General features: G+C 37.6%; 2 protein-coding genes across 6 annotated transcripts; both read right to left on the bottom strand.

Moving 5' to 3' along the window:
- Positions 1 to 330: 330 nt before the first annotated feature.
- LOC121329005 (rabenosyn-5-like) lies at positions 331 to 19,028 on the bottom strand. Of its 5 annotated transcripts, none has more exons than XM_041274169.1 (12): positions 18,961 to 19,028; positions 15,886 to 16,209; positions 14,334 to 14,477; positions 12,169 to 12,269; positions 10,762 to 10,807; positions 10,511 to 10,672; positions 7,563 to 7,807; positions 5,400 to 5,470; positions 3,753 to 3,839; positions 2,882 to 2,984; positions 2,315 to 2,419; positions 331 to 1,988 (listed from the first exon to the last, which is right to left on the bottom strand). In XM_041274169.1, the coding sequence occupies exons 2-12, from the start codon at positions 16,046 to 16,048 to the stop codon at positions 885 to 887; spliced, it is 2,331 nt and encodes a 776-aa protein (XP_041130103.1). In that variant the 5' UTR covers positions 16,049 to 16,209; positions 18,961 to 19,028; the 3' UTR covers positions 331 to 884. The 5 variants fall into 5 exon arrangements, with proteins under 5 accessions (XP_041130103.1, XP_041130100.1, XP_041130101.1 ...); XM_041274166.1 differs by lacking the exon at positions 18,961 to 19,028 and adding an exon at positions 17,567 to 18,078; XM_041274167.1 differs by lacking the exon at positions 18,961 to 19,028 and adding an exon at positions 17,619 to 18,078.
- A 2,320-nt stretch (positions 19,029 to 21,348) lies between these two features.
- mrps25 (mitochondrial ribosomal protein S25) lies at positions 21,349 to 25,517 on the bottom strand. The gene is made up of 4 exons (XM_041273045.1): positions 25,283 to 25,517; positions 23,037 to 23,143; positions 22,275 to 22,362; positions 21,349 to 21,687 (listed from the first exon to the last, which is right to left on the bottom strand). Exons 1-4 carry the CDS (start codon positions 25,414 to 25,416, stop codon positions 21,498 to 21,500), a joined length of 519 nt encoding a protein of 172 aa, XP_041128979.1. The 5' UTR covers positions 25,417 to 25,517; the 3' UTR covers positions 21,349 to 21,497.
- Positions 25,518 to 27,968: the final 2,451 nt, after the last annotated feature.

The raw sequence follows: 27,968 nt of genomic DNA, 5'->3' as shown, positions 1-27,968 counted from the left end.
GCAAAAAAAAAAAAGTGCTTAAATTTAGGGAAACATGCTAAAAATGTAAGCTGTGTTCAAATATCTTGAAATGTAGTTGTATCTGATAAAAAATGTGTTGCTTCAAGAAGTATATTTAAAATAAGTTTTTTTTTTTTTTTTTTTTTTACATATGGTGTTTGAAATCTTTCTGAGAGACCCTCATTACAATTACTCAAACAGTTTATTTGTATAATTTGTCTACATAAAAGGTGCTTTCACCTGAGTTCAAGAACTGTTCTTCAGTTCTAGTTGTCTGAATATATATATATATATATATATATATATATATATATATATATATATATATATATATCGTATATATGTTCCATGTGCTAGATCAGTCTTTATCAAAGTCTGCCACTTTGGATCAAGTTTCACCAACTATTACCTTAGCTAATTTAGCCTGATTTACATACATCCATGCAACTTGAACTAAAGGACAGCCCCTGAACTTGGTCAAACCACCTTAACACATAAAACAAAAAACACAGTATTTGAGGAACAAAATGTAATTTGAAGGTATTTACACTTTAAACAAAACTGTAAAGGCTATTTGAGAAGCAACCCCCTCCCCAAAATAAATAAATTCTCCATTAAGGTGGTGCATCTCATTTCTAGTGGGCTACTGCTTGTTTATAATTTGGGCAGGATTATTTGATCAAACTAATCCTTGACCTATGAGATCATATTATCTATTGGATACTAAACCAAAGTTCCACACAATTAGTGTTTTTGCTGTTGGTTTTGTGCTTTCCCAGACAAATGTGAATTGAAGAGCTCCCACTATTTCAACAGATAAGTAAAGCCCCATATTAACTATGTACCAAGAGAACCGAGTCCTACACCATTAGCCTTCCAACAAGTCAACGTCTTTTCTGCTTCTGTTCTTGCAAAGTGCGTTGCAGTTCTCGTAGGTTCTCAGAAAGCAGTTCCACCTCATCTATGCGTCCACTGAGTTTGGCATCAAAGATGTAAGCTCTGATATTGTCTATCTGCTGAAGAAGCAGTTCCTCTTCAATTATATTTTCATCGACAGCATCCTCATCCATGTCAAAAGGGTTAGTTGATGTTGCCTCAGTGAATGGTTTAGCAGCATTTTGACTGGGCTCACTGAAAGGATTTCCATAATCTTCAAATGGGTTTGATGCACCAACACTGGTAACCTCATTTTTGGAGTCTTCATCCTCTTCTTCAAACGGGTTATTGTCTTTTTTGCCATTTGATTTTGACATTTCTTCATGAAAGGGATTTGAAGGATCATCTTCTAGTGGTGTAGAAGCATCTTCAAATGGATTTAAGGAAGAAGTAGGTTTCTTATGTTGTTCTGCACTGGCTCCAAGCTGTGGTTCACGTTCGCATTGGGGTAAGGGAGACATATTCTCTTGATTGGGCCAGTGCTGGAAAACGCGCAAGGACTGTGTTTTTGATAAGGGGCTAATCTTGTTTTGGGTGGAGTCTGAAGTTCCCACACCCAAAGTTGGCTTTCCGTAAACACCTTCCTGGACGGACTTTACCTCCCGGGAATGTGAATAATGTGTTCTTGAGTGCTGCAATGATGTTTTCTTCTGCTGCTCTCGCTCCCACTCTCTTTCGTGAAGGATCTGCAGCTGCTCTTCCTGCACGGCTTCCTCTTCAGCTGCTCTTTTGGAAAGCTCCATCGCTAGAAGAGTTTGCTGTTGGTCATACTCATCCTGCAGCTGTCGGAGGTTCTCTTCCAACATGTTCACTTCATCCACCCTGCTGGCTTCTCTTGCCTGTTGGATGAATGACTGAATGTTGTCTATCTGCTGGAGGAGAGGGTCCGAGTTCTCCCAGTTGCGTGGTGCACCTGAAGAAGGCAGCCAGCCACCTACTTTAGTCATGGAGGACTTTTGCATTTGTGCAGCTTCACCATTAGTACTGGCAACTACATGCAACCTGTCTCTTGGTTTTTCCTCTGTTCTCTTGTTCTGTGCCTCTTGAAGAGCCTAAAAAAAATGGGAACGGGTGGGCATCTAAGATAAATGAGGACAATATACTGTACATAGACACCTACACCTACAATTGAGTAATTACCCTTCATCTCCATCTCGGTCTCACCTTCGCTTGTGTATATACAAAGGTGGCTTTAGCTATATACTTGCTTCTGCAATCTTAGGATGCTCTCCAGAAAAATAATCAGATATAATGCCAACAAATTACAAGTAATCATTCTGGGTGTGAGCATTTGTTTTTTAAAAAAAAATCTGAATAGAAAACTGACTTTTGCCAAGGACTCCACTAGCTCATTTATGGGAGAGGTTTTTTCCTTTACCTGTTTCTCCAATTGTAGCTTTCTCTCCTGGTCTTGCTTCCTTTTTTCTTTCATCTCTTCATATTTTTCTTTAGTTGGTAGAGACATCAATCCAAGGAGTTTCTCCTGCATTACAAAAAAACATTGTCAAATACAGATTTTACTTCAAATGTACTGCAAAACAGAAGATCAAACTCAAACTGTAGTTGATAAATACAAAAAGAAATAATGATAAATTGCTTCTGCATTGCTTATAGTTTTGTGGCACTTGAACTTGTCATCTCTCCATTTAGAAGGAGCTGCTGTAAGTTAGGTGGAATAGCTACATCTTCATGAATTCTTGATGGGCCAGCTTGATCCACGTGGTAATAACTTGACTGTTTTATCCACAGAACCTGCATGACCAATGCTAAAAACACACTTTTACAGGTTACCAATATACAATATTGTGACTGGAGATGGACATATCATGAGTTTAATACTAGGAATATCATATTTTGCATTACAGATCTCTGTTTTATCCATTTAAACTTAAAGTGTGATGATTTGACACAGAATGATTTTAGTTTTTCAGTTCATAAATCTAACCTGTACAAACAGTGTTGCTGTATATCTGATCATCCGCTGTAACTGCTGTGTTTTGGGATGGGGTTTAGGCTCTTCATTCATTCCCAGCATCAGGATCTTCTTACTACGAGGAGGAAAAAAAAATTGACTAGACATTTAAGAGCACATTTTCTTTCCCAGAGATTTGTACAGCTAAAACATAAGATTTAGTATTATTATGTGTGTTCAAATTAAAACAATGCTAGAAAGAGGCTTCATGCAGCACTTGAATTTCAGGGGCCACATATTCTTGAGCTCTGTGTTAGCGCACTACATTTGGGGGTTACACACCGGTGGATTGAAGGACTTCATGGTCACTTTGCTATGGGAAAGTGAATGACCACACATAGCAAAAGATATATCTATCCTAAACATATATATCTATATCTTAGATCATGGACAAACTATTTGGTTTAAACCCATTTATATTTCAGATCATGTTACTTAATATTGCCAAGATACTAAAGTGTTTATGGGTAGACCTAAAAACTTTTCTATCCTTTCAACATCATTCTCTTCAGGTCTATTTACTGAGAAACGGTAAATGTACCATTTGAAGTTTGCCGGGTCATATTGTTCTTGAACTAGTCCATGATCCAAATATAAATAGGTTTAAATCGGAATAATAGTTGTGCCTGACATCATGGGTGTCAGAATGATGTGAACTAATGTTAGATTAGTAGAAACATCACTGATTTAGTTGTTTTCTATAAAGTGCAGACCAAGAAGAACATTTCCTCTCACCAGGGTTTAAAGTGATAAAAGCGGCAACAATATACTTGATTCTGGGGAGCGAATGCTTCATAAAGTAGTAAACAATTAATATTATAACATTAGACAATATGTTGCCTACCTTAGTGCATCAATTAGTTCATAGTACTTCTGGACTTCCAGTCTGAGACCGTTAGCATGAGATAAATTATAGGTAGACTCTCCAGCACTGAAAGGAAAAACAAGAATCAAAGCTAATCCCAAAGTGCTCAGTTAAGTCCAACAGCTCTATAGGGCATCACTGACCCAGATAATTGTTACATTGAATCCAGTTGTTCTTTTTTTTTTTTTTTTTTTTTTTTTTTTTTTTACAGCATATTCTTAGTAAAGTTTAAGAAGACATTTTAACATTGCATGCACAATATGATTAAATTGGATTATACATTGTGTGCTGACCACTTGTAATTATTTCTGAATTATTCTAACCATGATGTCCAATAAATATAAAATGGACCCTCTTGCACCTTAAACAGTTGCTTCCTTATGAGAAATGTGTCTAGTCTTGGTTTTGGAAGCAACTGTCAGACACATCACATCTAAAACTGAACAGGGACAGGCAGCACTGATTAAACACTCATTGATCTGGAAAGGTCACCTGCAGGACAGTGCATTTACAACACAGGTTACATGGGACAAAACCTGGGCATGTTTGAGCTGATGCTTGCTTACTCAATATCCTGCTATCCCTGAATGGATAATTGTCCACTATTCAAATGCTGAGATGGACTGACTGGGTGTGTTTTCTTCTACCCTAATCATATCTCTTGTTCACTAAATATCTTGGTATCCCTGCACTGGAATTAGTACAAAGGATTTAAATAGGTTTAGTTTCTTTCATGAGAGCATTTGAAGTTTTATTATTATTATTTTTTTTTTTTAATCAATCCATGCCAGACAAGACAACTCAGGGATATTTAAAGCCAAACTAAATTTTTATTTATTTATGTAATTCTAAAGAGATCAACCCCATTTTAAACTTAGCACACAGACTATAACCACAGGACACATTAAGAAGATGAGTGGCATTAGATTCAGAGCAGTCCTTTACACGGAGTAGTGGGTGTATGAAATGGTTTGTAAAGCCATTTGTCAAGACAAGTTTCAGCTACTGGGATCTTTAACATGCTGAAAGAATGCGTGAAATACTTTGAATGTGCATCAATGGGCCTCCTCTCGCTCAAAACATGTGTTCTTATGACTCTTATGAGGATGGTACGACTCAAAATGCCAGATGAACAGAACAGTAATATAGGCTAAGAATTGATTAAAAAAAATATGTTAACTACAAAACAAGTTTTTATTAACAAAAAGAAAGCATCAACAGGGGTGTAAAGCAAAGGAAATCTGTTGTTTGTAATGGAATCGTTGGTAAGATATGAAGTGCACTGGATATGTGAAAAAGAACTGTATCACTGATGTTGTCAGAGATTAAACAATGTGGCACTCAAACTGTTATTTGTTACTGGACACCACCTGCAATGCCTACATATGCTTTTAACAAAATACCCAAAACAACCAGAGATTAATTATTTACTTTTGTCAGCTGCTCAATGTTAGCTTACTGTAAATGGAGATGCTTACACGCTTACGCCCTAACACATGCATATTTTAGAGAATTCTTGAGGTAATAATCAACCCAATACAGAAAATGTTCTTAACTCTCATCATACCAACTTCCTTGGTTTTCTGTAGATTTATCAGTACATATATAGTATATGTTTATGCTTACTTTAACGATTCAGCCATTTTTATGTAATCTGGAGCCTTCTGATCCACCTTTTCCATACACATCCTGAGTTTCTAGAAGAAAAAAGATAAATCAGCATATCAATAAAAAATAAATATATACATATTGTGAAAGGATCCATCCACACCTTGATTGACCTGGCTGTGTGGCATGGAGCATTGTCCTGCTTGAAAAAACAATCCTCAGAGTTGGGGAACATTGTCAGAGCAGAAGGAAGCAAGTTTTCTTCCAGGACAACCTTGTACTTGGCTTGATTCATGCGTCCTTCACAAAGACAAATCTGTCCGATTCCAGCCTTGCTGAAGCACCCCCAGATCATCACCGATCCTCCAACACATTTCACAGTGGGTGCGAGACACTGTGGCTTGTAGGCCTCTCCAAGTCTCCAAGTGACCTTACTCCAGTCCTCTATGGTCCAATCCTTATGGTCTTTTGCAAACCTCAGCCTGGTTCTTCTTTGCTTCTCATTGATGAAGGGCTTTTTTTTCTAGCTTTGCACGACTTCAGCCCTGCCCCTAGGAGCCTGTTTCGAACCGTCCTCGCCGCGTACTTCACCCCAGCTGCCGTTTGCCATTCTTTTTGTAGGTCACTTGATGTCATCCTACGGTTGCTGAGTAACATTCGAATGAGTTGGCGGTCATCCCGGTCAGTGGAGAGTCATTTTCGCCCTCTGCCGGTCTGTAGCTTTGTTGTCCCCAATGTGTGCTGCTTGACCTTGTTCTTATGAACCGCCGTCTTTGAAATTTTAAGGATGGAAGCAACCCGACGCTCACTGTATCCCTCTGCCAGTAAAGCTAGAATTGAACCCTTCTTTTCCTCACTCAAAACTTTCCTTTTCATCTCTTTGGGCATGGTCAATAGTTATTTTTTGATTCCAATTACTTTTGAGGTACTACTAGCACTGTTTTGCCATCCAGCTGGTCCTATTGCAAGAGGATAGTGATGACCACAGGCGTGGTTTTTATACTTTTCCTCGTTAAATAAGATTTGGTTTAGGTGATCTCCCAATCAGTACCTCATTCAGTAGAATGAGGTGTGCCTGTGTTGGAATTCAACAGACACTGGAATGGAATGGCTGCCATACATGTAGAGCTGCTGATTTAAGAAAAATTTGCAGTGGTCTCTTAATTTTTTCCAGAGCTGTGTGTGTATGTGTGTGTGTGTGTGTATATATAAATATGGGATACATTCAGGAATATGTAAGGTATAAACCAAAGTGTATGAAACACTTTCAATGCAGACAAGTCTTGGTTTAACGTCCCAACACACAACTCCTCCATTGGACTGAAGCCATGTTCACACCCATTACTTTAAACACTCAATCAGAAGTAAGGTGAGAGGTAAGGTGAGGTGAGAGGTAAAGTAAGAGGTATTCAGGGTTATCAAATACTTTACTATACAGGACCCCTTTATACTAATAAAACACCATCCATCTAAATAAGAAAAAAAAAAGAATGGGTATGAACTACAGATGGCCAAAGATTAAAACAAGTTGGCAATGAAACGGGTCATTGATATGCATACTGAAAAGCGCTGTTCTGAAGATTTTAGCCTTGTGGAATTACATATTTAATTGATTGTGTCACTGAATTAGCCAAACACTTTCTCAAAAGTACGACAGATACAGTAACCAAGCCTATTAGATGTAGGCCCTACAGGTTGACATATCTGCAGTAAAACAAAACAGTTTCATGCAACTTATGATGGTGTGGTATGTGTCTGGAACGATTGTGCAATGCTCCATGAGGGGAAATTTGGGTGGAGGTCTCATTTTACAACAGATCTACTGTTAAAACAAACAAGCTTCTGTAATACAAAGCTAAGAGAAAGGGTGCTGCCCCGTGACTGGATTAGAAAGTAGTGTTCAAACGTTTACGTACGGTATTAAAATACAGTGCTATAATATTGGAGAAAGCATTTATAACCTCCTTGAGAACTGGGCCCTGTGACTGGTGGTGTTCCATGATTAACCAGGACCGAGCTGATCCTACCTCATAGAACTTGACAATGCTAGGAAGGTAAATTGGGACCATGCTGAGCCTATCTCATAGAAGACAATGTCAGGAAGGTAGTTGGGACCTAGCTGATCCTACCTCATAGAACTTGACAAAGTCAGTAAGGTAGTTGGGACTGAGCTGATCCTACCTCGTAGAACTTGACGATCTCCGGAGCGTAATCCTTCTCGTCCATATGCTGCTCTCGTTTGTGTAGCATGCACATGCAGTGGCGGCAGCAGCGGATGCGCTCATCATCCTTCTCGTCCAGGACAGAGCTGACGCTGCTCATACTGCTGATGCTGCCACGCCGGGAGCCCTGCACACTGCTGCTGGGAGACAGGCTGGGGCTGCCCAGAAATGACATGCCCTCTTTAGTGGCACTAGTCAGTTTATCTGAGCGTAGAAAACAAAAACAGGTGTACACATTAAAAAACAAGGGTCCCAGTTTTCAAAAGTAAATTACTAACAACAATCTAGAAGAATATAGTGTGTTAGGCCACCATGAGCAGCCACAACAACCCTGATTCCACACAATTCGGTGTTGTTGGGGACTATATTATATAAGTATATTATATTATATATATATATATATATATATATATATATATATATATATATATATAGAGAGAGAGAGAGAGAGAGAGAGAGAGAGAGAGAGAGAGAGAGAGAGAGAGAGAGAGAGAGAGAGAGAGAGAGAGAGAGAGAGTCATATTATTCACAGGGAATAGGGAGTGGAAATCTCAGCAAAGTCTGTTCTCCAAAATGGAGTCAGATTGGAGATTGTAGGTTGTGAAACATTTATTTGACATGTTGGCACTTGTGAACTAACCCTTACAAAAATGTATCCTATAGCCCTTATTTTATTATCCCTCCTTCCTGTGCACCCAAAATCTTAAAATCCCACCACACCAGGTTATGACATGACAGACTTCTGATCTAGACTGGAGAAAAAACTTGTACTTTAACTAGCATCTGATTAGCTGGTCCCACCCTACAAGCGAATCAGTTTTGAAAATATTTTGTAAGTACGTATTCAATGTTAACAAACAAAAAAGTGCGGCGCCTTCAGTCCAGAGCAGGACGACAGGCTTGTATTCCTGGCAAACAGCCTGTAAATAAATTGTGCACATTGAAGAAAACTGACTGTATATAAGCAGGGATTTCTACATTGTGTGTTTTACAGATAGTGAAGGCTAGATGGTATTCATAAACGTGTGTCTACAGATTATTCATAAACGTGTGTCTACAGATTATATTCCAAAGTACTGCAATCTGTTTGGAAGAAATATTTTAGTAACACCGTGTAGTATGTTGTTAAACCTGTTTTAGGCTTGTTGCAATAGTTTTTTTTTTTTCTTTCTTTTTCTGACGCTACCAAGGCGTAATTACCCCTCGCACTCCACTGTTGTGCACAAGCTTTTACTGAACTTCACTGACATTAAAATAATCACGTGAGGGGGGGGGGGGGGCGGGGGGGGGGGGGGGGGGGGGGGGGGGGGGGGGGGGAAATAGTGTGAAAACGCATGTGGGCAGTACAATAGTTATCAATACGATCGATATTTATTCGAACAATTCCATTTTGTGAGCCCAATTAATCAATTGTATCTGGAGGCTTAACTAACAGCCCTAGTTTAAAAACATGTTCAGGTTTTTACAGGCAACAAAAGAAAAACAATTCAAACATATTTTTTTTAGATATTAAAGAAGGCAATTGTCTTAGTACTTAGTGTAACAAAACAGCATGCAGGGAAAATAGAAGAACATTTACGAACTACAAGAGGCCATTTGACTCATCACAGCTCGTCCAGTTCTGAATAGCTGATTGATCTCAAAACAGGTAATCCTCCCTTAACATCTGTTCTGCTTCCTTATTAAAATGAATACTATGATCTGTGGAGCAGTTGTAGCAGCAGGGCAATGTGGCTTGCAGCTCTCAAGCAGAGACTTGTGATCCAGCAACTAGTGGTTCAATGTAATTGATTAGAGCTGCAAAACAATTATTTTGCAACAAGGACTTATGTTAATCTAAACCAACTCGGCCCTCTGGAATAAAGACACTAAAAGACAAGCAGCATTTAGCACAGTATCTCAGGATTTGGAGCAACAGAAAAAAATATATATATTTTAGGCAATTTAAATAAGGCAAGTAGCTCAAATTTTTTACTGTTCTATTGTCTTACACATCGGTTCTTTGTTTTGTGAGTGAAGGGGGGGGAGAATACAAGAATTTGAAAAAAAAAAATTCGATACAAACAGAAAAAAAACACATACCACTCAAGGGCAAATGTCACAGGATCATGTCATGATCACAGAGGTTTTGGGATTTAACTGGCTAGTTTTGATATCCGGTGTTTCTTAGTAAGTTTCATCAAAATTCGATATGCAGTAAAATACCAGGATATTCCGATGGTAACTTTACCCCTTTACAGTCCTATGTCGGACCAGGTCCGACATTACAATTTTCCCTTTCCAGTCCGATGTCGGACCTTGTCCGACACCATTAAACAGACGTAAAAGCACAGGTCTCTAATAATTTTTTCTCCAGAAAAAGCCGAGAAAATGGCTGAGTGAGACCGACAGAAAAAGGGCGTATCTCATAGCCCCATCCACTACAGAGATAACACGGACATAAAAGGAGGTAGCTGTTTCTGCAACCAGTGCTCAAAGACTATCATAGAACATCATTTGCAGAGCTTTTTGAGATGTTATAGTAATAAAATAATGGACTTGGATCAAATTATTGAGGAGTTTGGTGTTCAGGAGAGGATTTATCAGCATGCACGTCTATAAAGAGGTATGTGAAAAATACAGCGAACAAGGGGTGGGGCTTGGCTGTACATACAGTACTGAGTGTCCTTTTGCAATTCAATGCCTCTTAAACCTGTTTTACTCTGAAAAAAATAAATTAAACAGCGTGTGTAAATAAATTGGACCCGACGCGCCTGACACACACTGAATAAATGGAATGCAAAGAGTTAAGGGCAGTCTGTAACTATTTAGATATTAAAATAGATCCCACTATCTTAGTGTACAGCATTGTGTGCATAGTGCTGAATAGAGGATAAGTGTGGCTGGTAAAATGAGGTGGCTACTTACATGCTGATGGGAGGGTAATATTCTCCATGCACTTCTTGCACATGATTGATCCACAGAGGCGACAGTGGTGGCGTCTGTTTCGAATGTTAAATTTATTTCCACAGTCTGGACAGAATGGCACGTCTTGATCATTTACCCATGATACAACAGACTTTTCAATTGCTTGAAAAAAAAAAAAAATCTCTTAGTTTACATTACCATTGTGCTAATACATAACAACATTCTCAAAAATAAACCAAACTCTTACCCACCTCTTATTTTGGCAGCATCTGTGTTTGTTCTTTCAAATGATGTCAGCTGATAAATGAAAGACAAGATTTTTGCCTTTATAAGCTTTTATTAATCAAATTGTTTTTAAGCTAATAAAAGGGATCCCTATTTACAGCTAGATCAATAAACACATATGGGGAGAGAAGACAGAACGACAAATTACTGATTCATATCTGAACAAGATATTGCTTGAAAAAGGTTGAGTTATGTTATTGAACCATGGATATGCAAATGTATCCTGTATATGTATATTTACCTGGGTGGTGGGCATGTTTTAGGATTAAGAGGTCATCAGCTACCCAGTCAGGTTTTTTTTCAGAAGAACAAAAAACAAACCATAGTGAATGGCCAAATTACTAAACACTACTACCATTTACAGAAATCACAACGTGATGCTGCACAAGAGTCACATCCAAGTTAGTGCTTGTCTAGCTAAAACAAAATCTGCATGTTTAAACATGTACAGTTTAGAAGAATATGCGGCTGAATGTTACCACTTTTCAACTTAATGATAGTTTTGTTTTTTGGAATCGTAAGGGGCATACCAAGTTTCAGTTCTGCATTATATATAATTTCCTTTTTTCTTTCTCAGACAGAACATTTGCATGTAGTTGTATCACTGGGACACAGGAAAGGATGTGGAGCATATAAGAATTTAACATGCCTCACACACACACAAAAAATGCAAAACATAAATAAAACACAGTGCAATAAGGATCATGGATTATCGGGTAGATACAAATTCATCCAGGGTTCAAGGAATACTATTGTAGAATATCAACAGACCGTTCACTGAAATGAAAGATACAATTCAGGAACTATCATTGCCTACCTTTCTCTGTGGTATTTAAAAAAAAAGAAACTGCATAAACTGGTTATGTATGTGTCAGTAAACCTTTAATTAAAATAAAATACTCAACTTTGAGCTGTTACAAACTGATTATCCATTCAGTTATTTTAAATCCACTCTGTCCAAAAGATACAGCATGCAAGGAGTGATCGAGTGCAGTCTGAGAAAGGAATAAGGAACAGTGATAAAGTTGCGCTCAATAGCATATACATAAAGTTGGCAGTATACTGTAGATCTTTTAAAGATGTGGTTTTATTTCAGAATGAAACTCAGTAGAGCTACTTAAGGTTTAAATACTCTTAGCACGAATGCTGCTTTAGTCAGACCAACAGACGCTCGGATGCCACTCCACCTTCCTTAAAGAGATGAAAAGTAATCAATAAAACTCTCTTCAGGTCTTTGCACGCCATCAAATTCAAACACCTGACCTTTTCTATTTGTCATTTTATTTATTTGCAAAATCCTACTGTCTGGGGCTCAATTCTAAGGTACATTAACCCAGCGCCTCGCCACCTCCTCGAGTTCTTTTCCCACTTACCTTCTCTAACCTGATTATTAATTTATTAACTTCAATAACGTAGTGATCAATCCTGGCGGCTCTGTGTTTCTTGAAATAATCCAGATGGCTTCTTGTTGCACCTAGATATATAAGATTTAGTTTTGGTTGTATAGAGGGAAGACATTTTCACCATAATGATCACAATGCCTGTACTAACAGATAATATACATAACAAAATGAAAAGGTCATATTAAAAGTTATATTAAATAGCCTGTGTGTATAAATTTCGTGGGTTAGTATGTACAATGCACAGCTGGTAGCAGCAAATGTTGGCATTAAGGAAGCTAGTTTTTTTGCAGTTGTGTTTATCCTGATAGAAAGCTGGCTGGTCTAGAGGAGGGAAGGCAGTCATTCTGCCCCACCATGCAGATTTAATGATTTTTTTTTTTTTTTTTTTTTAATACACAGTAAAATAATGTGCTAGAACTAATGAGAAATATCTTTATCAATGTGGGACACATTCCCTGAACATAATATGAACACCTTAACATGTATTAATGATATAACTGGACTCATTAATGAAACTGCTCTGTCTCAGGAAAAAACCAAACTGCTGTGGTTCCTGGCAGGAATACTGAAGATGACCACGGCTAGGAGGGGAGCATCTGGACTAAGTGAAGTGAAGAGATTGCAAAACTGCAACACAAGCAGTTTGGTGCAAGGAAGACATAAAATATAGATGTCAACAAGTCCCAAACGCAATAACAAGCTGCTGCTGCACGAAAGGAAGCAGACAAAGGACAAATCTCAAAGATTTGTGAGTTAAAAAGGTAAGATACACAAATGATCTCATAAAAGTGGCTACTCAGTAGAGTAAAAAGACTAAATATCTAAGCAAAACTAAACATTTTCAGTTCCACATCGAATGCTGAACAAGGTGCTGTTACTCTGCTAAGCAAAGCTGCAACTCCGGGACTAAAAATGGATATAAGACGGGACTCTGCCTGAAACGGAGCCAAGATGAGGAAGCAAGCTACAAGCAAGCCAACAAGACTGAGGCCCGGCTGCAGGACTGCCATAAAACTTACAGACTTATCAGGCAAACCAGTTTGGGTCTGCTTTACACCTAAAACCACAGTATCCAAAAGAAACTGTGCCTTGCTACTTCCATAGCTAAAAGATTCAGCGAAGAGGACAGAGCGGACAGGCGCTGTTGTGGATCCTATAGAGACTGAAGACTCTGTTGCAGCTGTTTGTTGATTCTATCGAGAATTGAAAGCTTTGTTGCCAAGTCTGATCCAATACAGGACTGAAGAATTTGTTGCCAAGAGGAGTTTTTGTACTGGACATTTCAACAGATTGAATTTCCAAGCAAGTAGACCAAAAGTCTAAGCTTCAAGGAACCACTGAGTATAATTCCAGCTGCATTTTCCTTTCACGGAATTAAATTAATTAATTTTAACACATTCTCATAGAATTGAACTGTTAATTACTTAGTTTGCACACTTTGCGTATGAAATAACTTTTAGTGAAACTTGATGAATTAACTATATGTAATCTACCTCATTTATTTTATGAAAAATGTACTTAAAAGTGAACTTGCCATATACTTAATCTATATACTATTGATAAGCTTAATGTGATACATTCTAAGATTGTCTGGATCATTTCAGTTAGGCTGAGTGTGTGCTTGTGTGTGTGTGTGTGTGTGTGTGTGTGTGTGTGTGTGTGTGTGTGTGTGTGTGTGTGTGAGAGAGCAAGGTACTAGCGACATCACAGCCTGCTTGCTGATGAAGTTGATGCCTTGTGTATGAGGAGATAGGTGTGTCATATTTCAATTGCCTGCTAGCCACCAAAATGCAGTGAGAGCTTTTGAATTGTGTTTGTTGCTTACAGGCTAAGAGATTTACTTTCTGACTTTCTGATTTCTGTTTATTATTTGTTTACTTAATAAAATACTACTGTTGATTAAACATTCCTTGTGTCTGCGCAAGACTGTATGTTCACAGTAAATCCTCCACCTTTGTAACATCAATTAAATATGTACCTCAATTAGAACAAACGTTGTCTGAGGTTACATTCTGAACTGTAAAGTCTGCTGTACTGTATGTTTTACTTCCTCTAGGGTCCCACTTAACACATCTAGTTTCATCACAGGTATTGAGCCAGGGGTTTTGATTACACATGGTCTGACCTAGTCTTACCTAGTTCTTGTGGTTCCCACATATAGGGGTTCACTCCTCCATTGTACAAACACTCGTGGCATTCATGACTCCCGGATTCAGCTCTGTCTTCACCGTCCCGCTTCAGGAGTTTATCCTTGGCTTTTTTAGCTTTCTGCACCAAATCTTAAGAGGGAAAACGATTACAACAATCAGAGTGGCTAAATGTTTTTAACAATGCAGCTGTTAACTAGTACATAAAAACATACTGGCTAGCACACAAACAGTAAGAATTTGTCCCAGTTTTTATTTATATTTTTTATTAACAATTAGTAATTTATTAGTAATGAATGCAAAGTTAAAAACTGAATTAATATAACTCTTTATATAAAAAAGCCACAAATTCAGATTTTTTAAAACCATTTTTTTCATCAGTCATTAAATGGTTTATCTTTCACTGTATTAAATGTACCACATAGAAGACAATTCTTGTTTTAATCACTCTGCTTCTTTGTGCTATGAACTATCTGTTCCATTCTACTAGAAACATGCTTCAATCCAACGTGTGTGACGGTTTCCCAGGTGTCACTCAGAGCCACTGGTACTCTGCCATAGATGTTAATAAAAGTCTGTCACCCATTTATTACTATTGTACAAAAGCCAAAAGCAAAATACACCGAATTTCACTAAAATGTTAACCTGTGATTGACATGTGCCTGGAAGCTGAAATGATAAATTTGCTTCCGGTCTTAAATATTAGCAGAAGTTCTCTAGAAAGTAGCAACATGCACTTGGAATCACAGCAAGAATCAGACTGCAAATAAAATGTATTTTACAGTGCATGCATGAAACAGATTTTGAGAACAGCAGTGCTGTAGTACACAGTACAAAGTAATTGATCTCCACATGTTGGCAGCTACTGGTTTTGTTTATAGGCTTCTCAAGGGATCAAGAAATACAAGACTAGGTGCCAGATTATATGGCAACAGAACACACAAGCAGCAAAGTCGGCAGGGTTAAATAAGATAAGTGGATCAGGGTACTCTGTACTTGAGTGGAATGTAAGGAAGTAAAACAGAAGACTGAAAATACAAATCTGCTGCCCCCTCCCCCCGTAACAACCTTACAATTACCCAGAGCAAGAAGAACAGATTGCACAACCATAATTCATCATCCAGAACCTGGGAATGTATGATGTATGAGAAACTCCACATACCATACAACAGGAATAGAAACCTCAATGAAGGATAGGGTGCTGTATAAAGCAGCGCAAACCGAAAAAAACATTTAGAGAGGCTCAAGGTGCAATCTTCCATTGCATTGGCAGCATTAGAGTAGCTGCCAAGACAAAACATGTTTTATCTAGAATAAAACGCAGGGAAATAACACTACCCATTTTTAGATGACCAGTCAATGGTTGTAGTCTTTAGCGCTTTGACAGGTGGGTTCATAATTGTGTACTCTACTGTTAGTATATACATATTAGGGTCTTAATTATCTCCCCCACCCACACCACCAGGGATAATATAACAGCACATTAACAAACCGATAGTAATTAACAACTTCAACGTGTCTATTATATTATCATACTTACTTTTCAGTTGCCCCTTGACATCTCTGTCTTCACCTGAATGTTCACATTCATAGTGAGACTGGAGTTGGTAAAAGGACTGCAGGTCTTTCAGACAGAGTGGGCACAGGAAACCCTCCCTCACCTCCTCCTGCTCCTCAAATGGAGGGGGGTAGCTGGAGGCCATGATGTTCTCTGGATTACTAGACCACTAAATGCAACAAACAGAATGCTGGAGAAGATGGAACGCCTAGTGGCAGTACTGCGATGCCATGCTGTCTGGCAATATCATACTTCACCATAGCAGCAGCAATCCAGGACCTTCATGACTTCCATACTTTCCAGAGTCTAGAGAACATTAATACAAAAAATAAATAATAAACATTTTATTTTACTTTATTGTAGCTTGCTTTGTATTTGTATTTCTATACCTATGGATGTTTGGACATATTTAAGTAGATTAAAAAAAATAAAATTAAAAAAAAATCAGAACAATTACGACTGACAAATCTTTGCAGCCAGTAAGATGCTTGACCAGCAAGAAACGGCTGACGTTAAATGACCGAGAAGGGTAGGTGTAACATATTTCCTGGAAGCAAACTGAAAACTTTATTACATTGTGTAGTGTGTTGTTTTAAAATGAAAATATAGGTTTGCAATGTCATATCTTTTGAATTCTTTTGAATCTGCACATTTGAGTCCAGTCATAACTATGAAAGTGTTTTGTCAGCTACAAACACTAATGCATAGGGCATCCCTTAATTAAAGCACATTTTACAGGCCTGATTTGCTTCAGATGACTTCACTGGAAATTGGCATTGAATAGTTAAGATTATGGCCACCATATGATTTCTGAAACGAATCAGCCCTCTGTCAAATGAATCATTAATACAACCAACATGCACTCATAACTAGTTTTAAATGAAAAACAAAACACTGAGAGCTGACAAAATAACGTCATCACATCTTCAACACTGATATGTATTACCATTATTTATTCAGGGCTAGTTTAATTATACTGCCTACAAGAGCCCGACCTTTTAACGTAACCTTTCCTGTACTGTCATAGTGGCTAAGCTATTAAACCAACATCATCACACACTATCTTCGCACTTGGATATTTATCCTGTTTTGTTTTTACCGTTTTTCAGTCGTCTTGTGAACCTGCTGTGCACTATATATTTTATGCGGCTTGGTTTTTAAATATAAACCATTTGTTACGTTTTTCAGCCCAATGCGGGAGCTAAAGTAGAGCTATATAATAATCCAGGCAGCACAATTTCGCCAGAACGCCACATTATATATAATGTAAACGTTTTCTGCTGTAATTTACCAAACGTACCAATAATTGAAATGTAATAAAAGTGTAATCATTTAACTAAAAACATAAATAGGTGATGACAGTGTCACAAAGAGTTTGAACATATGGCTACAGTAGCATACGCTGCAAAAGCATATTAACCGTTTCAAAAGAGAACCAACATGTTAACTGCTAAAGAGAATGACAACGAGTTAAAAACGCTTTTTTTTTTTATTGTTAGTGTTGGTATATACCGGCTTTAGCTCATTTAAAAATGATGTGTAAGTGCCAAATCCAACCAACACCCCGTTGAACTGTATCCTCCAACGATCGAGCCTTGGGGACATTGCAAACATTATTAACACCATATTAACAGCATAATGTTATAGACACATAAATACTCACATATTGCACGTTTTAGAGAGTACTGATTATGTGCTGATTAACATCGACTCACCACTGTCTCTGCAGCCCTGTGTATAAAAGGTTACACAGAACCGTGTGTCACGTGACATCTCACGTAAGGTTACATTCGTCTTTAGAGTAGATGGAAAGCCAGGAGGCACAGAAATGCTAGGAACTCAAATTGATTCTTTACCAAGTGTGCAAATGTGCAAAAATAACTCTTATCCCTAAATAAAATAATAAAAACGTAAACATATTTTTAGAGTTTTTTTGTTTGTTTGTTTTTTAATATAATATGAAAGGATGGTTTAAGGTATGTTTTGTTCAGGACAGTTTTTTTTTTAAAGATCATTTTCAAATCATGAATGAAACCACTTTTCAACTGTTTGAGACAGGGTTATACGTTTCTATTTACTTTTCAATGCACTGTTTATGAGAATGTTTAAGCAAACAGCCACGTCCTTACATAATAATGTAATAATATAATGGAACTATCCTGTCCCATCCATGAAACTCATTTTCAATCCTGTCCTGTCCCGTCCTGTAACTTTTTTTTTTTTTTTTTTTTAAATTCCTGCCCTGTCAAAATAAATCCCATCCCATCCCACCACGTGATATACAGTGAGCAACTATTATTTGGAGGTAGATATTTTTGTATTCATGTATAAAATTAGGGTTGATAAGGTTTTACATTAAAACACTACCGGTGTACTACTAGTAATTGTTTTTGTTTTTTGTTTTTTTCAGAAAGAAATACAGTGCAAGCACTGTGTCTTTATAAGCACAATGTGCAATATAATGTTGTAATATATAAATTCGGTAATATAAAAACAACTGTTTAGAGTTTTGTGCGGCAGTTTCAGTTTCTAAACCGGTTACTAAGCAACCCGGTCTGGGATTTTAGTATGTCAATGCCACAATAATCTCTCAGTGAAATACAGTATTAAGAACTATTAATCCATTAAAAAAAATGGAAATGAAACATATCATAAACGTTCAGAGAGTATCTCTGCATTATGATTAGTGGTAATATTAAAAACCAGAGATGTGCACATCCTTAACATACTGTACATATGTGTACATAGAGAGATATGTTAAATTCGTGCCAGTAACAATCCACACAGTTCGGTTATTCTGTTAGTACAGGATTCGACACCATGGCCCAGCGGCCCAGGGCCGGTAGAGACCGCAGTTTAGCCTGTCTGCTTGTACACACGCATTTGCCTTTACTCTTGGTAGCGTTGTGCTGTGTTGATGGTACTCGTTCCCGTGACATGGCAGATCTTTTACAAATCGTTTTTTCTGCAACTAAGCAAACAATAAGCAAAACGAAAAGCGCTGAAATCAACATATCATAAATAATTATATATATATATATATAAAAAATGACGAACATTAAAGGCCCGTTCGCACCGGGCGCGGAACGCATGCCGCCTCCTTCTTTGCCGCAGATCATTGTTCACACCCAACGCTGCAGGGAAAAGTCAGTGGGCGGTCTGTTGTTACATCACTGCTGCATGTACATTTATATATTAAAAAAAAAAAAAAAAAAAAACAAAAAAAAAAAAAAACCTAATTTTAAACCTAATTCGTGTGCGATCACGTCACCTACCAGCCATGCTGCTGCCTTCCCCCGTGCACGCTACAATTTGAGCCCTAACTAGTCATACTTTCACTCTAACTACACTGAACAACAATATAAACGCAACATGTAAAGTGTTGGTCCCATGTTTCATGACCTAAAATAAAAGATCCCAGAAATGTTCCCATTAGCATAAAAAGTTTATTTCTCTCAAATTCTGTGCACAAATTTGTTTACATCCCTGTTAGCGACAATTTCTTCTTTGCCAAGATAATCCATTCACCTAACAGATGTGGCATATCAAGAAGCTGATTAAACAGCATGATCATTACACAGGTGCACCTTGTGCTGGGGACAATAAAAGGCCACTCTAAAATGTGCAGTTTTGTCACACAGCACAATGCCACAGATGTCGCAAGTTTTGAGGGAGCGTGCAATTGGCATGCTGACTGCAGCATGCCAATTGACATTTCTCTACCATAAGCCGCCTCCAACGTCGTTTTAGAGAATTTGGCAGTACGTCCAACTGGCCTCACAACCGCAGACCACGTGTAACCACGCCAGCCCAGGGCCTCCACATCCGGCTTCTTCACCTGTGGGATTGTCTGAGACCAGCCACCTGGACAGCTGATGAAACTGTGGGTTTGCACAACTGAAGAATTTCTGCACAAACTGCCAGAAACCGTCTCTGGGAAGCTCATCTGCATGCTCGTCGTCCTCACCAGGTTCTTGACCTGACTGCAGTTCGGCATCGTAACCGACTTCAGTGGGCAAATGCTCACCTGAGATGGCCACTGGCACGCTGGAGAAGTGTGTTCTTCACGGATGAATCCCAGTTTCAACTGTACCAGGCAGATGGCAGACAGTGTGTATGGCGTCATGCTGACGAGCAGTTTGCTGATGTCAACGTTGTGAACAGAGTGCCCCATGATGATGATGCCCCATGCGGTGGGGTTATGGTATGGGCAGGCATAAGCTATGGACAACAAACACAATTGCATTTTATCGATTTCAATTTGAATGCACAGAGATACCGTGACGAGATCCTGAGGCCCCCTACCTTTTTTTTTTTTTTTTTTTTTTTTTTTTTAAGGTATCTGTATTCCCAGTCATGTGAAATCCACAGATTAGGAACTATAGGAAATTCCTTATAGGAACTGTAACTCAGCAAAATCTTTGAAATTGTTGCATGTTGCTTTATATTTCTGTTCAGTGTACATAACCGTTATGCTACACAGATGCACAATTTAACCCTTTCAACAGACTAGGCTACTATTTACATTTACCCTATCCAAATGGCAATACATTGCCTCAATATAGGGTGAACAATTTTACTATTCCCATAATGTGTGTGTGTGTGTGTGTGTTATAAAGTAAAAAAGAAGTGATATCTGAAACAAAAAAAGATTGAAAATGTGAAAAAACACCAAATTATCAAAAGTGCCCAGACATTTACAAGTAGAGATATCAAAAACACAAGCCAAGTTTCAAGAAACCATTGGGACAACCTTGCCCAGCTCAAAGCAAATAGGCACACCTGTAAAACCGATGGGGGCCAAGGTTGCCTCAATTGTTTCTTCTAACTTGGGTTGTTTTTCAGGCACAACAAAAACAGATCAAATGCATGAAAAACACAAGCCAAGTTAGAAGAAACAATTGAGGCAACCTTGGCCCCCATCGGTTTTACAGGTGTGCCTATTTGCTTGGTGCTGGGTAAGATTGCCCCAATGGGTTCTTGAAACTTGGCTTGCGTTTTTGATATCTCTACTTTACATGGCTGTGCACTTTTGATAACTTGACGTTTTTCACAATTCCAATGTGTTTTGCTTTCTGAATACACAGTGATTCTAACTTGGTCCCAAGTAGTTTGTGTTTTTATTTACTCACAAATAGATTATTTGTGTGTGTGTTTATTCTCTTTATACCAGGCATAACTAACCATTTACTCATTAGGATTGATTTACTTAAGAAAACACATTTTAGTTTTATATATTAATCATTGGTGTTGCTGTGGGGAGATCTAAATTTATTTATTTATTTATTTATTTTAAGAGTGGCAGATATGTGGGGACAAAAGTGAAAAGGCTGCAGCTCTGCCAATCTAAACTGTTCAGTGATTTGGAAAGGAGGATTCTGAAACTCTCCCACCACAAAAAAATGGTGCAAACTATAATGAATAACTACTAAACTTGCTCCATTATGTTTTATAACAGGCTATATTTTATGAACTTGAAAACAGTTTGCAATATCCACCAAAATCAAACATAACCATTTTGTTACAAAAAAAAAAAATTTAATAAGGGTGAAGCTAGATGTGGTAACGTATTTACAAGAGTCCAAGCCATCTGATCAGACCTCAGTGCCTTTCATTTGTGCTTTGTATTTGCCTCTCATCTCGTTCGGTAAGGGGATGCGGCCGGGACAAGGGACCTGGCCTTCCACTTCACACATACATTCTCTCAGACAATACTTCTTCGGACCGAAGTTGGCCGGGTTCGAGTGCACCATTCGGGCCAGCTCCTCCGCTTGGAGAACCTCTCTGCAACAGAAACCACAATGTCAGTAACATGCATCCTGGGAGGGCTGGGCCAGTGGGCTTTTTAGCCTCTCAGACCTTGAGTGCGTTGGAAAGCAGCTTGGATCTTACAGTTACCAGGACAATATATTTTGTATTACACAGTTGGAATAATTAAACAGTATAGCTACAGATACATGACTACAGCTTAACAGTGTGCTCCGTGATCTGGAAAATTCTGCCCTGTTTCCATCGCACAGCCACATAAAAGTAGAAACATCTTTACAATGCACAACTACTCTATGTGCATGTAGATGATCTGTATGCAATATGGTATGCAGAATGAACTGTCTCGTTACAGTACAGGCTGGATGCAATGAACATTAGTCAACATTTAGAAACTGATTTTCTGTAAATGAAGAATGAATGTTGCCAAAAAACAGTGATCAAGCAGAGTTCACTTTCTGAAAGTACAGATTCCCTTGAAGAAGAAAAACACCAGCAAAAATAATGCTGCCCCTTCTAAAACACACACCTTCTGCGCACAGTCCAAGCACACTGTGGCGTGTACTGTAGTGATGTAATATATGTTTTAGAAAACTGGAACTTACTCGCTTTTTCCAAGAATCTTTTTCACATGCTGAGATATATCTTTGTGGTCCTTGCCTTCAACATCCACCAAAACCTGATCACCATCATCTACATAGGCCAGAAAACAAGTCAGAAAACAAAAAGAATGATTTATATTTAATAAGCAAGCCACATTAAATATATAGTCCACGGCAGGTTGGTTCCCAAGCACAGGCATGGTGACAGGCACAGGGAAAGACTGCTTTGTTTCTATTCTGCCAGTGTCTTATCACTGTTCCTGTAGAAAAAGACTTGAGCTGTTTAGGCTTCCACATGCACTACCTCCTACCACTACAGCAGGAGTTAGTCTTGTACCAACTCTCACTACTCACAATTTACTCCAAGCACTTTGTATACAGATGGCATATAAAGTGATTTAACAAAGACCTTATGACAGACTAAAGGAAATTGACTAACAAGTATGGATCTGTATATATATTCAAAAATATCTAAGAAATTGATTTGGTGTGTGAATATTAGAGATGGCCTTACATTTTATTTATTTATTTATTTTTTAAACATGCCAGTTCTATCTCAAAACAAGATTTTGGAGAATAAGCCAGTCTCGACTATTTCGTACAGTGATCTCCTCATACAAGATCTTCCCTGTATTCACTGCTTAAGTACATCGCTGCAACCTACCACTAATAATGTTTTAATCGTTATGCTAATTGTATTTAAAAGCAAAATAAACTTTTAACATATTACATCTGAAAAGCAAACACACACACACACATACATACCTAGGTAAAACTTTAAAAAAGGTGATGGAGTCAGGTTCTTAAACATCATAACCTGAACCCAGGGGTTTTTATACTGGATCTGAGGGATATTGAAAAAGACAAACTTTCTGCAAGAAAAAGAAAACAGTCGTCAGAAACCAATGCAAATATGTACCAGTCCTGGTGTAACCTGATAACGAGCAATACAGTTATACAAATATCTGAATGGCTCTGTTAAGAGCTATGTACCAACCAGGCTAAAATCCCTATTTCTAGATTTGAAAACATTTCATATTATTAATATGAACACTAAATAGGCTAGTGGATTTAGCACATTCTGTGGATTGTGCTGCAGTAGTAAATGGTGTTAACCAAGCTCCATTCTCAGGGCACAGACAAAAACATAGAGGACAATGCCGGTCCAGAGCTCCTTACAGTGAAATTCAGAGATGGTAATATAAGCTCCAGTGTTCCACATCCTGCCCACGACTTCACTGCTTGAATCTTGTCAATAACAAAGTTCATATTTGTTTGCATCAAACTGTAATGGCTGTATATAAAGTAATAATACAAGGCTACATAAACTTGTTATCAATGAAGAAAAGCAGTGATGCACAACTACTGTTAAGTATACTGCAATTCTGAATTAAATACTGAAATGAGAACTACTGGTACTGAATGGAAAATGTACCTTGCAAAGTGAGTAAGTGAATTTTGCTAACTTGTTCTCAACTTACTGAAACTAATTTTACAAGAAATAGAAACAATTTATAGACAACAGCTTGCTCCGTTTCTAAAACATTTTGCAATAACATTTAACACTTTGTCAAACATTTGACATGTGGTGAGGCGGGGCTATTCCAATCCATAATTAAAGGTCCCCTCAGATTGCTTGGAGTACCAATCATAAAATCAAATGGACTGTCAACAGTGAAGGGTTATGATTTGTCACACAGCACCCTTCTCTGAATTTGATTCATTACAGACCAGGAATCAAGTTTGTGTAGATTTCCAAATGAGAAACTGCCTGAAATACTTAAACACAATAGTGTACTACTTCTATATTAATACAGTTCCAACACAAAAATGATTATCTTCTGTTGCACATGTGCACACTAGTTAATGTTGCAAATAAAGGGAACTTGCGAAAACAGGCAGACAGGGCTATTCAATCCTTGAGCCTAATCAGTCCCATAATATGCTTATACTGGCTTTGATGTGAATGAAGCAGAGGATTTACATTTTATTACAGTAGTGCATCTGATGTACACAAGACCAGATTCATACTCAATAAGATTCCCAATGGGGGGGGGGGGGGGGGGGTTGTTAATACATTCTGCAGTAAATGCCTGCCTGTCGTCTTTGAAGTTTTGGGTTATGAGCAAGCTTTGGCCCTACTTTGCAAACATTATAGACCTGGGGTGGGCAATTCCAGTCCTGGGGGGGCTAAATTACTTAACTGGACCAATTATTACCAATAACTGGTCTAATTAAGTAATTTAGAGTTGGTTTTGTTGGAACAAAAGCCAAGAGACACCTGACCTCCAGGACTGGAATAGCCCACCTGTCTATAGACAATAGTGTGCAATTGTATTTCAGGATTTGTTATTATATGCCTACCTGTATGAAAACCTCTGGGTGTGAGAATTTACATTTTAAGTAAGTAATCAGTTATATAGAAACTATATGTTTTAATTAGCCCTGTTAAACACCTTCTAAACCATCCCGTGTATTTACCATGTGTGGCTGTGTTCATTTTCTCTCACTATTTTAAATGAACTGCTTGCGTGGCCGATTAAAAACAATTAAATTAGACAATCACTAATCTGCCTAATTTGACAATTTTTCAGTTACAGTGGTTTGATTTCGTGCACAGCAAGAATAAACAGAAGCAATTAGGTGTTCTAATACATTTGCACACTACTGTATATATTATTATGAATACTGATAGCCATACCTCACCCTACTGTGTATATATTTTTCGCTTGTTTAGTTCTGTCGACCAATTCCTGAATGGATCAGAACTTCATTCGAGCAACCATTCATCGAGTTTCATTTATTCTGGATGCTTAGTCAATTTGACATTGACAATGTCTTTGCTACCACGAACTTAGAAACCTACCAAATAAAAATTTCCAACACTAGTGTGCCTCTAGTGAAACAAACACACTATATTTTTTGTCTTAAGAAAAACGGATAAATAAATCAATAATAAATAAATAATACTACGTTTGCGACCACAAACACACACACAGCACAACACTGACCTTGCCCCGTCGCTCAGTTCCCCATGTGTGTTGTAATTGACTGTCATAATCTTCACTGTGTTCTTAAACACAATATCTCCTTTCTGAAGGTATTCTAAGGTCCTTCTAATGGGGTACCTTCCTTTCATAGGCATGTTTAACAATGCAGTTTTACATACAACACCTAACAAAAGCACTAGTATATACGTCTCACAACATGCCTCCTCAGCGACACAGTTGGACAAGCATGACTTGCAATGAACTCTGGTAATTGTAGTTAATTATAATTTGTTGTGAATACTTTTGTGGCAAAAAGTGCAAATCATTCTTAAACCTCTACGGAGTGTGGGTTAATATTTAAATTGTTTTTTTTTTTTTTTTTTTTTTTTTTTTTTTTAAAGAAGAAAGCAAGTTATATATTTTCGTTTTAGGGAGCGCTTACATCAAATTGAACTACAAGATCCACAGTGCATTGGCAACGCAGTTTCCGGGTGAGTCAGGGCTTGTAGTTGAATAACGAGTTTCAGAGTCCAATTTTGGTTAGATTTACCAAGGACTTTCACCAAATATTAAAAAGTGTATCATCATATAGATATATATTAACGATATCCCTTTTGTTATTTTTTATTTTATTTTATTTTATTTTTTTTTTTTTTTTTTGGGGTGGGGGGGGGGGGGTTGAGGATCTGCAACTGGAATCAAATGGTTTGTAATCGTGGAAGTAAAACTGGGTATGTTAAAACATCTGTGTCACTGGGGAAATTAAAGTCCCAAACTTACATAACTATGCAGTGCCTATTCTTGCAAAAATGACCTGTGACCTTGGATATGCCAGGATGTTTCATGGATTTGGCAGATGTGTCATTTACTTCTAATCCAGGCAGAATAGCCAGCACCAGTGCCAACAGCGTCTCTGTGGAGATGTGCTGCTTTTATTTATTTTTTTTTTTTTACCTCATGTGCTCAGTCTTGCCATCTCTTTTGACAATCTCAGACACTTTGCTTTACAATCGAGGCAGCATTGACGTGTTCGGTTACCTCTGCCCAAATTGGTTTTCTCTGTTATATTAATGCACTTTTTTATTCAAACAATTTCTCTGCATTTGCCAGTCTCTCAAAAAAATATTGAGTTCTTGTCTGGAGAATTTTGACGCTCTCAGAATGGTTTGATATCCACAAGCTATTCTGCCACCAAATAAACTTTCCTGTCCTGTCGTAAGTATGTAGTTCCTGTTGTAAGTATGGGACAAGTTTAAATACAAAATGTATGTATATTTTTAAAACTTATCAGTAATTATCTGTCGGCAAAAATATGCCAGTAAAACAGGACCCGACTGTGGTTTTATGAATCAGACAAAAAGCCGTCACAGTGTATTAATGGGAAAATCTGGAAATACCATCTGTTTGTATGCATAACCCCCATAACCCCACTCTGTCTATGGCAGCTGTGACATAAGGGTTCATTTTTCAAGTGTGACGCCCACGATCAAACTTGACCTAAACAATCACAGAATACAGCTGTGTACCGAGAATGAAGCCAATAGGTTGAAATGTTTAGTTTATCATCCAAAGCCCAAAAAGTCACAATGGTAAATGGTATGAGTTACAAAGATCTAAATAATTTTATCCTAGGAAAAAAATGGATTTACTGACGTTTATAAAAATCTATACACAATATAATGCTAAGCACATCTTAATAAATAGGCACAATGGCGTACAATTAATGCCAATGTTGTAACAAAGCCTTGTATTCTCAAAGACACGCTAATAAACATTCTAAGCTTCTAAAACAGGCTGGAGAAAAGTGCTACTCTATGTATGTTAGGGAAACAGGTCCCCTACCAATCATTGGTACTGTACTTGTTTTATTCAATTGTTGTTCAATGTATTATCATCGTGAAAACATTTTTTTTTTTTTATACAGTACATTTATAAATATTAGTTGTGACCACAAGAGAGACAAAGCCCAGCTAAATAAGTACTCTACCCTTTAAAAAACAAAACATTGAACAAGAAGTGCAGTACCAAAACAAGACCCTCCAAAACAATACTAATATATTCCTGGATTAACAACAATTGGAATACCAAATAAGGAATTCATACTATAATGGTAACAGTTAACAGTAATGAAAACTGATCAAATGATCACATACTGTAGAGTAGTTGGAACCCCCTTTTATTTTTTATTGTAACATAAATCACACCATCATGTAGCCTGAAGAATGAAAGATATTTTCCATTTAAAATGACAAATAATCTTACATTATTAATAACATCACTGTATTGTCCGTTGGTGCCATTTTTGTCCCTCAGACATTTAGCTTTTCGAGACATGACCCCTCAATGCTGATGTGCACTGCAATGTCCTAAAATTATTTATTTCTATATTGTATAACAGTCTAAACAACATAAAAAAATATATTTGGCCAACCAAAATAGTTTGGGTTTTCCAGAATGGCCCAGAGAATCATCACTCTTGAGACACTTATGAAACATCGATAGGTCGTGCAGTCTTGCATACAAAAGCACCTGCCGCGGTGCCTAATATCGGCTAGTCAGATCTGTTTGACATTACGTTACATTTTATATACAGTATATAAAATACATTTACATTAAAAATATATATTTATAAATATATATTATACTAAATTTGAGTGTGTATATTGCTATATATATATATATATATATATATATATATATATATATA

Source organism: Polyodon spathula, chromosome 16, assembly GCF_017654505.1.
Source record: "Polyodon spathula isolate WHYD16114869_AA chromosome 16, ASM1765450v1, whole genome shotgun sequence".
Taxonomy (NCBI): domain Eukaryota; kingdom Metazoa; phylum Chordata; class Actinopteri; order Acipenseriformes; family Polyodontidae; genus Polyodon; species Polyodon spathula.
The sequence above is the reverse complement of the archived record's forward strand: the minus strand, read 5'-3'. Positions and strand labels throughout refer to the sequence as shown.

Coding starts and splice junctions, on each gene's coding strand:
- LOC121329005 (XM_041274169.1), bottom strand. CDS start 16,048: ATGGCCTCCAGCTACCCCCCTCCATTTGAGGAGCAGGAGGAGGTGAGG. Junction 10,673..10,761: donor AGATGCTGCCAAAATAAGAG/GTGGGTAAGAGT, acceptor TTTTTTTTCAAG/CAATTGAAAAGTCTGTTGTA. Junction 7,808..10,510: donor TATTACCCTCCCATCAGCAT/GTAAGTAGCCAC, acceptor TTCTACGCTCAG/ATAAACTGACTAGTGCCACT.
- mrps25 (XM_041273045.1), bottom strand. CDS start 25,416: ATGCCTATGAAAGGAAGGTACCCCATTAGAAGGACCTTAGAATACCTT. Junction 22,363..23,036: donor TTTTTTAAAGTTTTACCTAG/GTATGTATGTGT, acceptor TGGCCTATGTAG/ATGATGGTGATCAGGTTTTG. Junction 21,688..22,274: donor AAGATTCTTGGAAAAAGCGA/GTAAGTTCCAGT, acceptor TTTCTGTTGCAG/AGAGGTTCTCCAAGCGGAGG.